General features: G+C 37.0%; 1 protein-coding gene across 17 annotated transcripts in view; it reads left to right on the top strand.

The window, feature by feature from the left end:
* Positions 1-12,601, top strand: part of PLEKHA5 (pleckstrin homology domain containing A5) — a 188,607-nt gene that overhangs the window by 120,431 nt on the left and 55,575 nt on the right. For all 17 annotated transcript variants that reach the window (XM_063309080.1, XM_063309092.1, XM_063309088.1 and 14 more), the window contains 3 exons: positions 183-255; positions 6,397-6,497; positions 7,771-7,886. In XM_063309080.1, coding sequence (XP_063165150.1) covers positions 183-255; positions 6,397-6,497; positions 7,771-7,886 — 290 coding nt within the window. The remainder of the gene's footprint in view (positions 1-182; positions 256-6,396; positions 6,498-7,770; positions 7,887-12,601) is intronic.

The following is a 12,601-nucleotide window of genomic DNA, read 5'->3' as shown; positions in this document are numbered from 1 at the left end:
TCCAGGACACAGGTGTCAGACACTGTGGGATTTTATTTGTGATGATAAACATTTAATGATTTAATCACACCAATATGTAATAACCTATGATACTCTGTAGTTACAAAAAAATTCTGATTTTGCTAATGTGCTAAAGCTCTTGCATTTCCAGTGCCTACGATTCTGTATTTCCTTACCTACAGGATAGTACTGGCATGAAGCTCTGGAAGAAGCGATGGTTTGTTCTTTCTGATCTCTGTCTCTTCTACTATCGGGGTAAGTCTCTTAAATGTCTCTAAGCAATGGGGTTAAGCTGCTTCCAAAAACATTATCTTGTCTTTGAAAAAAGAAGAGGAGGAAAAAGACATTGGAACAAGTAATGGTCATTCTGCCCTTCTGTTGATATAAAAATAAAAGTGCTGACTTGATCAGGATACTTAATTAGTTCCATGGGAAATATATGGTCAGTTAGTTCTAACCTTGCGCAATCTGGGTCAGGACAAACTCCATCTCTGTGTCTTCCATGTCCTCTGCCCTACATCACAAGCTGTGTTGTTGTTGTTGTTTAAATGGAATGTCAGAAGCAGTATTAAATGTTGGGGAGGCTCACAACCTTCATATAAAATAGATCAAGTACCTCTGTCCCATACACCTAATTTTAGCTCATCCACTGTTGCTTTTCCTCTTTCCCCAACTGAACTGAAGTACTGCCACAGTACTTTGTGAATACAAATTTTGCCCTTGTGCCATAGTTTCTTCAGAATAGTCTAGAGCAATGTTTCTCAGCCTCAGCAACATTAAGATGTATGGACTTCAACTCTCAAACTTCACCAGCCAGCATGCAATTCTTAGCCACCATGGCTTCCTCTTGAGTCTGTATACCAGTGTTTCTCAACCTTGGCAACTTTAAGATGTGTGGACTTCAATTCGCAGATTCCCCAGGCAGCCTTTCTGGCTAGGGAATTCTGGGAGTTGAAGTCCACACATCTTAAAGTTGTCGAGGTTGAGAAACAGTCATTTAGAGTCTAGGATTTTTTGATGGAAGCCACCATACAACCTTTTAAAAGTGGTACTCCCAATTATTCTTTTCAGCTGTTTTCTGACAGCCACAGCAGTAGCATTTATATCCATCTCACGGATCTCCTTTCTTGAGCAGGCTTGGTCATCATGGTTTAAACTGCATAATCCACTTTGTCTCATTTAGGAAGACCCAGAATTATAGCATGTGCTTCTAGCATCTGATGGGCCATTCTGATCCTTAAGTTTCCCCATCTCTCCAATTTTTGCTGACAGATGAGTTTTTCGGCATAAAATAGCAAACTGCTTATGAGGAAGCTGGAAAACATGATGTAGAGGAATGGAAACCTTTCTTCAACTATTTTAACTCTGAGGGAGATTTACTAGAAGCCAATAAAGGAGTTTATAAGGTGTCGTATCTGGATTACTCTGGAGTCATGACTTGGGATTTTTAAGCCCTCAAATCATTCTGTGTTGTTTCAGAGTTAATCTGAGTATCCTCAAACAGGTAGCAGTAATTGGATTTGGATGATCCAAGGCTTAACTGAGCCCAAAGGTGCCTACTCCTTCATTGAAACAGTTCACTGCAATTCTGAGTGTTTTGTCTGCAATAGAGAATTCCTCGTTGATTGATACTGCAAATTTACACTTTTTGTCTTCATGAAAGTAACCATTATGGCTTTCCCCAAAGAACACTAGGAAATACAACTTGCTGAAAGTGCAGAGAGTTCTGTTAGAAAGTCTGAGCTGCTGCTTCTACTTAAAAAATTGTAGATGTGTGGGGAATGTCTGTTCAGTCAGTCTCATTGATGCAACAATGTTATCTTGTGGGACTTGGATAAGACCTTCTCTGTAGCCACCTCTGCCCTTTGGAATGGTATTCCCCTGAAGTCTGCATGGTCCCAACCCTGCTGGGCCTGGGTGAGTTTTTGACCTCATATTGGAATTGATACTGGATATTTTTAACCCTGGTGGTCTCCTATCCAAGTACGAAGCAAGATTAGTCCTGACCTTGCTTAGTTTCAAGCTAAAAGGGATGGCATCACAAGATAAATAGATACAAGATAGTTTTCATTACCATGTTCAAATCTTTTTATCACACCTTTTGTCTTTAATACTGAGGCACGTAAGATGGTTTGATCAAAGCTATGAAACTTGATTAAAGCTATGAAAGTATCTATATACGAAAACTAAAAACCGGCAGGTTCAGATAATGGTGAAGAAAAGGTGATTGGAACATAAACAACTTCAAGACTGAAGTAAAAGATCATCAAGGAGATTGGGTCTGTGATAAAAGTAAATGTCCACTGAAGTGAGAGAATTAATATTCAGCTCTGGAGACTGAAATAGAGTGCAAACCAAGATTTTCCAGCAGAAATACAGCAATAATTTTAAATTGAGCTAATTCCTTTCACTTTATCTAAAGGATTACAGAAGTACCAAATTGCTCATGTTATAATCAGTTTAGAAATGCAGAGTTTATGTTCAGAAAGATTATAGACTGTTGGAAAAACCAAGCCATCTTGAGTAACAATTAGGGGCACTGCAGTATTGTAATTTAATACATGGAGACTTTGGTTGAGCTAAAATTGTACTGTAATTAGGAAGATGTCTCTTAGTGGGTTTTTTCCCCTACTAGAAGAAAAGTCAGTTCATCCATTTCTGTCAAGGTCCACAGACCAGGACTCAGCAGTAAATCTCAGTCCACTGTCTTTGCAAAGTTTTACTAGCCTGCTAGTCTCAGATTCAGCTGAACTCTCAGACACTCACATGGCATAACTAGATTAGTATATTTAGATTTGTATAACAAATACAAATGCATGTAACTCTTATTGTAACTTTAGTGTTATGTTTCTAGTAAATAAGAGATATGCAAGCTTCAGATTCAATAGAGATGCTTCACGGTGCAGAAGGGTGCGCATGCAGAAGCTCTCAGGCTCATTAAAACAGCCATATAATTTTGGGTATAGACACAGCTGCTTTAATGAGTCACAGATAAGTGCTACATTTGTACCCCAACTCATTCAGAAGCACTCTTCTGAATCAAATCTGAAACATTTTACTGTCCTTCCAGTTTTTATAACTCTTACATTCATTCCTATCACTTCAGGCATTGTAACTACTTTAAAGTCTCTAGTATAAACTTAAACTTCGCTTAAGGTCGCATCTAAATAAATCACTTAATGGCTTTTACAATAATTAGGCAAGCTAGCCAGAGTTCTTACCCCATTTTACAGATCAGAAATAAGTTCTGGGAAGTTAATGTTTAAGGCCCATTGAGTTCATGATTTTCTGCCTTGCAGGTCATGCTTTTAATCATTAGAGTAATTAAATATTAGATATCTGTGCAATATAGAATGCATTTTGTGTTGTGGAATTGTACAGACCAGCACTAATATAGAGCACATCAGCAAGCTGAAGCAAAGCCTGGCTATTCATATCTGGCTTGGTTTGTTTTTAATGCTTAAAGAAGTTTCAAGCATTTTTGCTCTGCTGAATAGTAGTCTGTCATTGTGGCAATGTTTTTTGGTCTTGTCTTTCTTGCTTTTGCTGAAGGATAAAAGAGCTAATTCACCTTTTCTGCAAACAATAGAGCATCCTAATTGAATAAGTATTTGTACTGAAGGCCTGGGATAAGAAAATCTTCACTGTTTGTTTTTTTAATCCTATTCGTATTCTGTGTACAAATAAAAATAGATACAGGAGGCCAAGATATTTGTAGATGAAAACTCTTATAGGAATTTTTAATAAGATGGTGATAAGGCAAATAATTTCAGTATAAATGTGGTTATCCATAATAACCACTTTAATTTACCCATAATTAGAACTAAACTAGGTATTTAATTGAGAATGACTCAATTATTGTTTATTAAGAGTTTTTCTTAGACAAGTATTCACATTTCCTCAGCCTGGAATACCATGACTTACCATCAATCTCAGTATCTCTTTTGCTACCTTAATGATCCTCTGACTGGTTGGTATAGCCAACTTTTCATCATTTTTTGCTGAACCCAAGTCAGGACCAGTAGGGCCAAGGAATCCTGCAATAGTGGCCACTGCACTGGACAATTTTTAAAGCTAAGTGATGAGATTCAGAGGGTAGAGGATTTCACAGTGGTGCTTATTTTTAGCAGAGAGAGAATATTCATAGCACTTGGTGTATGATAATATTGGAAATCAGGTAAGTCTTGTTCCCATATTCCTATTAGAGACTGAGGATCAGAAAGTACCTTGAACTGAAATTTGAACTGGGATTTTCATAGCTCTGTATTATAGTCACTGAAGTGGATGTGCTGCTTCTAGCTAGGAGGCCCTTAATTAAAGACAAAACATTATGGGGCACTGGGTTTGTCCTGGCTGATGTAAGAATTAAACACTGTTTTTAAGTTGTGTAGACTCACGCAGGGTATATATTCAGCTGTGTTTGTTGTCTTGTGAGCACCATAAAGACTAATGGGGAGTTCCATATGGATGCCACAAATGCAGATCCTGCTCATACTCTGGCACAAGGCTACTCTTTTGGTGTTCACTGATGTCAACTCTTACTTTATGTCCCAAATGAGTTGACATTTTTCTGTCTGCAGATGAATGTATTTATTCTGTGGTGTGGTGGTTAAGGTGTTGGCCATCCTCAGCCATGGAAGTTCATTGGGTGACCTTAGGCTTCTGCCTCTCTCCCATCCCAACATGCTGTTCATAGCATGGATGTTGTGGGGAGGTGGCATCCCAGTATTTATCATTGTATCCCATTAATTCTATTGATTCACAGGAATAGTGTACCATTTAATGATACAAACAGAATTTCAGATGGTGATATAATGAAGATATGCATGTATATATGGTATTGCAAATAATTACATGGATTCCCGCAGAAGTATGATAGTGAACATGCTACTTTCAGTTAGTAAATGAATCAAAATGCCTGCCTTCAAATGTATTAGTACTGCTGTGAAAAAAGGAAACAAATTAGAGGGAAGTTGAGCAAGATTTTTTTTGTATCTCTAGATCTAAATCGGTATCTCCCAGCATAGCATTGCTCCTCTAGTATATGCAATGCTTGGGCAGTAGCATGTTCCTTAATGAGTACTAACACACTGAAATACCTACAGATGTTTTTTTGCATCCAAAGGGGTATTTAACTAAGAGTGGCTTGTGCTTTTTTTATTCCAGAAGATTTATGGTGTAGCATTAATAGCATTCTTTGAAGGCTGCCTGCTTGTTTTGGAAAAAAGGCATCATTTTATTTCAAAGCTGCCACTAAAGACAGTGGTAGGAAACCTTCCCTGAATATTCAACAATGTGCCAGCCTAAGTTTTGTTTGGGGCCGGGCAGACACTGGTTGAAAGTGGTTGCAGAATTCACTCTAGTCTTAGGAATATGAACTTCCAGTGGCAGGTTGGCCTTCACATACTTTGAGAGTAAAGCTTTGCTATGCTTCAGATTCAGTTCAGAAAATGTGTGTTGGAACACACAGAATGCAAATGCAGCAACTGTGTGTGATGTGTTAAAGCACTGCATCTGGATCCAGGATTGGACTGCTGCCATGGAAGTCTCTTCTTCCTTTGTTTTAATGAGTTGCAGACAAATGCTTCATTTGCACTCCCACATGTTCCAAGGACGGCTTCCAGACTGAATCTGAAACATTGCATAGCTGAGTTACAGAGCCCCTCTGTTCAAGAGGCATCATAAGCCCCCTTAACACTATCTTTAAGGTAACGGACGTCTTCCCCTTTCCAGCGCTGACTAATGTTTAGATTTAATTCAGGTCTTTAAATCTGATTTAATCTTCTATATTTAGTCAAATATCTTGACGATTAGGGGAAAATATTTATGACGACTTGTCAAAAGAATCAGTCAATGGCTTTGAGATATTCTCTGCTGGGAGGAAGGTAGTAGGCCACGTAGAGGTGGCTGGAGACTGAGGGCTTGCAGTTGGGCTTCTAGCAGATTCTACGTGCATTACTTTTTTTTCACTGCTGGAAGAAGTGGCATAGTTTAAATGAGATTTATAGCCCCATAAGTCCTTTCAATTTTTTTCCTATTCACATTCTTCCAGCAACTTCTTTAGCCACAGTCACTGCTCTGTGTACCTAAACATACACTTAACGTCTCCAGAAGACAAGCAGAGAGCCAGACAGGGTTATCTGTTTATCCATTTCTGTTCTAAAAACATGGTTGCTTGCCATCTCTAAGAATCTGTTATGAAAAGTAGATGGAGGTTACGGCAGGGGGATTGAAATTACTGGATATAAAAGATGCCCCCCCCCACACACACATTTTTTTTCCCTCTATGGGATGTTCAAAAAGCCAGGGGAAATTTAAATGCATTTATTCTTAAGTTGTATAATGCATATCATGACAACTTCCTTCTTTGATAAATTATTTTTGTGTATTTCCTAGATGAAAAAGAAGAAGGAATATTAGGGAGCATACTTCTTCCAAGCTTTCAGATAGCCATGCTTTCTTCTGAAGATCATATCAACCGCAAATATGCGTTTAAGGTGAGAATATTCTTCAACCCCAGATTTGTGGTGTTTAATTTTTCAGTTGAGTATAATTGTGAACACATGAATTGTGGATTACAGAAAAGGCCCCAGAAAAGTTTCTGAACAATCCTAAATATATGCACCAGACTTTCTCTTCCTTGTATCACTAAGTTAGAGTGGTTTGCTTTCCATTCTAACCAACTAAGGGATTTGATTTTGATTTGATTTGATTTCTCCTGAAACTTCAGCACAAGAATTTTGTAGTTTTCTGAGGAAATAAATGCATTTCATGCATCGTGCTGAGCCACAATTTGTTTAATTGTTGTTTATTCAATAAAACATAATTGGTAGGATCCGTAACATGTTAAACCAAAATCAGGCCACATTTCAGCATAGCACAACTTGTGAGCATTGCCTCTGTATGTCTTTAGTATCTGTCAGAGATTTTACCAGTTATCATTGCCTTTGCAACCTAGTTATCTTCCTCTTCCTGATCCATACAGCTTCCCCATCTAATCTGCAAGTTCTTTTTAATGAAGTTACCCTCTTCCCACAACCATAACTCTTGAAGCTGTTAATCCCTGGATAAATCTCCCTATCAGCAACTGACTGAGGCTATTAGAATAGTTCAGACATTCAAGTGAAAGTAGGTTAGAACTGTAGTGTTTGGCTGGTCTCTTCCCCATATCGGGTCTTCTCTCATCAGCATTTTCTTGATATCTGCTTTACAAGGTATATTTTCTTCAATGTATGCATAAGTGAAGCTCTTTTTCTATAAAATGTTCCTGACATTTTGCATTTTGTTTCTTGGATTTGAACTACTTTGGGCTCTTCTTGGCGATGAGTAAGCTAAGTCACACTTCATATTTTAATGGGTGAGTATATACTTGCAACTTCCTATTTTTTTTCCTGATCCTGGGTATCTCAGCTAATCCATTTCTATAATCTGTGCGTACCAGATGCCAGCAGCAAATATTTATTCTATAATTCATAGAAATCATTTAGAAACTCAGCAGGGGCTCTGAACAACAACAAGCCTTCCAAATTTAATAGTAATGTGCTTTTCCTCTAGTATAATTGCCTCAGAAAATGAGCATGATGATGAATAGTATTGTATTAGTTACAGTGGGATGAGTTTCTAGCAGCAGCTTGGATAAATCTTGAAACCAATAAATTACTGATTAAGGAAACCAGTAATGGTCTTTGATTTTCCTCCCACCCTCTCTTTTCTGTCTTACAGAATATTGTACCTTTCTCCCCACAAAATGACCACGTCATTTCCAATCAGGCAGCTCATCCAAACATGAGGACCTATTATTTCTGCACAGATACAGGGAAGGAAATGGAGTTATGGATGAAAGCCATGATAGATGCAGCTCTTGTACAGACAGAGCCTGTGAAAAGGTAATGTAAGTTGACAGCCCCATAGAATCAGCTAGTTACGGTTCCAGCCTTGATTACATAGTATATCATGAGGAGATGTGTTCTGAAATATGAGTAAAACCAACCCTGGTATTTGTTAGCTTTCTGAAGGTCTTAGAAAGTAACTTCAAAGCTTAAAACAGGGTCCTTGTTTCCCTGTATGTGCAACTTAAGGTAGCAGGAGGATGCAAATGATGTGTCATCTCCCAAGGCTTTCTATCAAGGTTCAGTTGTTTTTAGGAGACTCAGACTGGTACAGAGGCATTTTTAGGAGCTGTGAAGCAGACAAATGTATGAACAATAAAGGTACTTTGTTTGCAGCTTGTGTGCTACTAAGTTTTGTTCCATTTTGTCAGTAAAGGGATGAAGAATTGTAGAAGTGATAAGTGGATTTTAATGGCGTGTTGCCCTATTTTATAGAATAGTTTTATATAGCAATAATTCCTTACAATACAGTGGTACAGAGGTAAGGTGACTTTCCCTTGACAACCGAAGCTATAAATTTCATTCATAATATTATTCCCATGAGTTTAGCAGGCAGTATGTGAAAACTTGTGTTCATCTAGGTTGTTCACATTTCTAACTTCCGCTTATCCAATTGCAAGGTTACTCAGGGCAGATAAATAATAAACTAAAATTAAATATTGCATTCAGCTTAAATAAAGGTATTTTATTATATGTTATTATATATTTAATGTTTCAATGCCCCAAACAAGTCAAAGCAAATAGCTCTGTTCCAAAACAAATTAGAAGTTTAATATACTTCGAATAGGATTTACTTTCTGTGATTTGATTCTTGGCTGCTTCTGTTAAAAAGATGTGTTTATTTTCTGCTATTTACAGTTTACTGCTAACCTTGATAATGTTTTAGGAAAAGATTAGTGTCCCAAGAATGAAAGCGTTTGTTTAACAAAGTTACAAATTTCATTTTGTTTCTGAGCCCTGAGAATTTGAACGTGTCAACTGCAAAACACACACATGCACACAGACATACAACCCTCTTTCCCTCTTCTCATTTATTGGCATGATTATTTGCGATAGTTGAAATAAGTGATGCTTTTCAAATTGGACTTGGATATTATCATCTCCATTCTGAAAGTTGAAAAATTGAAATAGTCATATTCTAAGCTATTTTAGAGGACAGGTGATACCTGAACTATAAAAGAGAGGGAACCTGAAACTTGCCCCTTTTTATTCTTATACTTTTCATGCGTAATTAACCATTTGATATCTGAAATATTGCTAGTATTACTGTAGAATAAAAAGTGTCTTACACTTTTCATATTGAACCAGTAACTCATAATTTCTATTCTAAATCTGTCTCTCTCTATGGGTCTGAATATTACAACATAACGTATTTCTCTATACTTCTATCCTAACAAATATTTATAATCTACATTTTCCCGAAGTTATTTTGTCTTAGAGTCTTAGTTGTAAATATTCGCACATCTAGTGATTGTGTTTATGTCTGTGCATTGGCTGATTTTTTTCATGTTGGTTATGAGTAGGTTCAGGTTTAAGAACGATCCGAGAGGTTTATAGGGAGTAAGTAATGGAAATTGTTTTGAATAAGTAATATCTCATTTAAACATGGCATTCAAACAATGAAATAAGACCTCATTTAGCTATATTCCTGATTATATCTCTGTCATAATTTAGGTAATATAGTTTTTTCATTTATACAGTTCTATTTTTTATATTGCAGCTATTTTCACTTTTATGCTAAGAATTTAATTCATCAGTGATAGCATATTATCCTAGTTTTTGCAGTGGAACATACAATATTTTAGATATCATTCAGTGTGGGTAAATATGCTACTAAGCACTGCTTTCGACCAACAGTGAAATTACCTTTATCTTACTAGTGAAATCTTGCTGCTGTTCAAATTGGCTCCATGTTACAGTTTTCTTTATAATTATCCAGTATTTGTAGAATTTCTCAGATATTGTAAAGTCTCTGGAATAGCTCATTAAATCAAATAAGAGTAAAATGGGAATAAAGGGACCTGATAAAGTCAGAGAAGGAACCGTGGACTAAAAGAAGAGCAGGGAAGAGATTAAAACTGAAGGACATTAAAAGTGAAGACTATGATTTTAGCCCTGGCTATTTGATACAGATTAAATAAAATAGAAGAAAATAAGCTAAAACAACTAGGGGACAATCATCTGTACCAGTTTCTGTTCTCGAGATCCTGGGTTTTTTCAGTGAGAAATAAAAGCATGCTTTTCCATTCCTTATCTCTCCTATAATGTATAGCTATAAATAAGTTTTGGTTCGATACAGGTCACACTCAGGCTGCATAAGCCATCAGAATATGTAGAGGCATTTCATACGGTGGTTCCCCCTCACCCCAACCTCTTATGAACATACTCCAGCCTGTCTGCCTACCATCAGTGCTCAGAGCAAAAGCATTTAATGGAGCTTATGCTCAGCAATCAATACATGTGAAGTGCCTCTGTCTTGCCCAAATGGAATTGCAAATAACGTCAGTTCCAGAGACAGAGCGTTAGACTGGTGCATTCTGTGCTAGCATGTATCTTAGTATCTCCAGTGTGGAAGTATGAAAAAAAATAAAGCTTAGGTAGAAATGACTAGGTCACCAAATGAAAGCAAGCAGCAATTCGCAATTAGTGAAAGTTCTCTGTGGCCCTTCATACTACATATTCTCAGTTAATAACATCTTAAATTAGAAATAAGGCTACCCATTCTAAAAGGTGTTTTGTTTCTCCACAACTTTCTGTTTTTCCAGAGGAAACATTGAGGGAAACATTCTCAGAAAAATATTCTGCCTGTGCTCTGTTTTCCCCTCTCCTTCCTTTTTATTTTTCTGCGCCTTCACATCTCAAATTAAATTAAACAGTCAAGGAAAGGCTGCTCTGGAGCAGATTTTATATTTTATATTTAAAATATAAGAAAGGTATGACTGTAAGAATCCCATACCTCTTGATAAGCTGGATCAGTTAACAAAGCATGGCATACCCCATCCTTAAGGAGAAAACAGTAGTAGTATTGTACCAGCAGATATGCTGATTAAAACAAAGTCATAAGAATAGGAAAATAGTGGTAATTAAACTAAATTGGCTGATCTATGTGATGGGCCACATTCATCACACAGATATATGTGCAAAAAGATATTTAAAGAAAGCAAGTTTGAAGTTCAAAAATGAGGTGAGATTTTTAGCAGAAGGTTGAGATTGGAAAAAAATGGAATTCAGCAAAGAAGCAGGATCAAGATCACCTCCAGAAGAGAACAGCATTTCCAGTGAAAGCACAAATGCAGGAGGAATAGTTAAGTAGAGAAACAAATACCTTCATCTCAAACAGTTTGGAATATCAGTGAGGCACTTAAGAAGTACTATTAGCTTAGAAAAAATATTAGTATGAAGACGGTAGCTAAATTCTTCCTCATCATAGTAGGGAGGAGTATCTAGATTCAGTTAAGGAAGCCTGAGACTTGTGGAATTCCTATGTGGTTTGGGCTGGAACAAACATAAAAAGGGGTAGAACAACACTGAAGAGAAGCAAAAAGAAGAATCAGGATAAAACTATTTGATTCTTTCCAAGGGAAAGGAGTAAAAGTGAAACAGTAGTCTGATGCTGAAGACTAAAAACAAAAGAGGAAGACCTCAGCTTCAGCCAAAAAAAGGACCTTGAAAGAACTGTTTCAATGGAGTAGATTAGACCTTAAAAAATAAAGTCTGCCTCAAATGTGAAGATGAAGAGAAAAAGAATTGGTTGATGAATCCTGAATATTTTGAGAAAGAAGGTTATTTCAAAGTAGACAAAAGATACTATAACTGAAAGCAGAAGGGGAGGAACTTGGTGATCTAACAGTTTGGATTCGTATCAAAATGTACCAAATGGGACTGGGCTGACTTTCTAAGTTCCTCTTCCTCAGTAGGTCCCTGAAGATGTTTTCCAAAGGTCAGTTGGCTCTGCTGAATTATATTGATGCTGATGCCAGCTGCCTAAAGGAAAAAGGGAAATCAGACTGAGACAAGGGTTGTGAGAAGGGTTGGTCTGAAAGGCTATAACTCAGTAGGTTGTAAGACTGGAACAACAGCGTAACTCAGGAAGAAGAAAGATCATGTGGATGGGCGCTGAGAAATGAGCCTGAAATTTAAAAAGCAATTGAAAAACTTTTTGCTCAGTTTTTCTTGGGTAAATATGTTACCCATGCAGCTCTTGCTGTTTCTAAAAGGATACAATTATTGTTCACCACAGACCAAGTCAGCAGATACTTGCCCCAATTATAGTTACTGAAGCCACAACTGTTTTCCAGAAGATGAGTAACTAACATCTCACCAAATATTGAAGATGTCAGTGACCATGAGAAGTTTAAAAATGTATTAATGTTCCCCTTTATATGCTGAAACAGCTGGCACTGGGAATTTGAACTAGATACTTCTATAAATGGCATCTTCTGAAAAAGACATTTGGGTTGATATCAATCAGGATTCCAGAGACCTTGGCAGATTAAAAAAAAGCCACAAAATCATACTTTTCCATCCTTGGGGAGAATTTTGCCCTCCCTTTTTGCTTCCTTTCTTTATATTACCATTTTGAAAATGGAGTTCTTCTGCCTTTAAGAAAAAACAGAAGGCATAATTTTAGTAGTTGTGCTCCCTTGAAAATTTTCACTGTTTCAACACATTTCAACATACAGAGGTTTGATCTTCATTTCAACAAAATTGAA

Source organism: Candoia aspera, chromosome 7 (assembly GCF_035149785.1).
Source record: "Candoia aspera isolate rCanAsp1 chromosome 7, rCanAsp1.hap2, whole genome shotgun sequence".
Lineage (NCBI taxonomy): Eukaryota > Metazoa > Chordata > Lepidosauria > Squamata > Boidae > Candoia > Candoia aspera.
The sequence above is the reverse complement of the archived record's forward strand: the minus strand, read 5'-3'. Positions and strand labels throughout refer to the sequence as shown.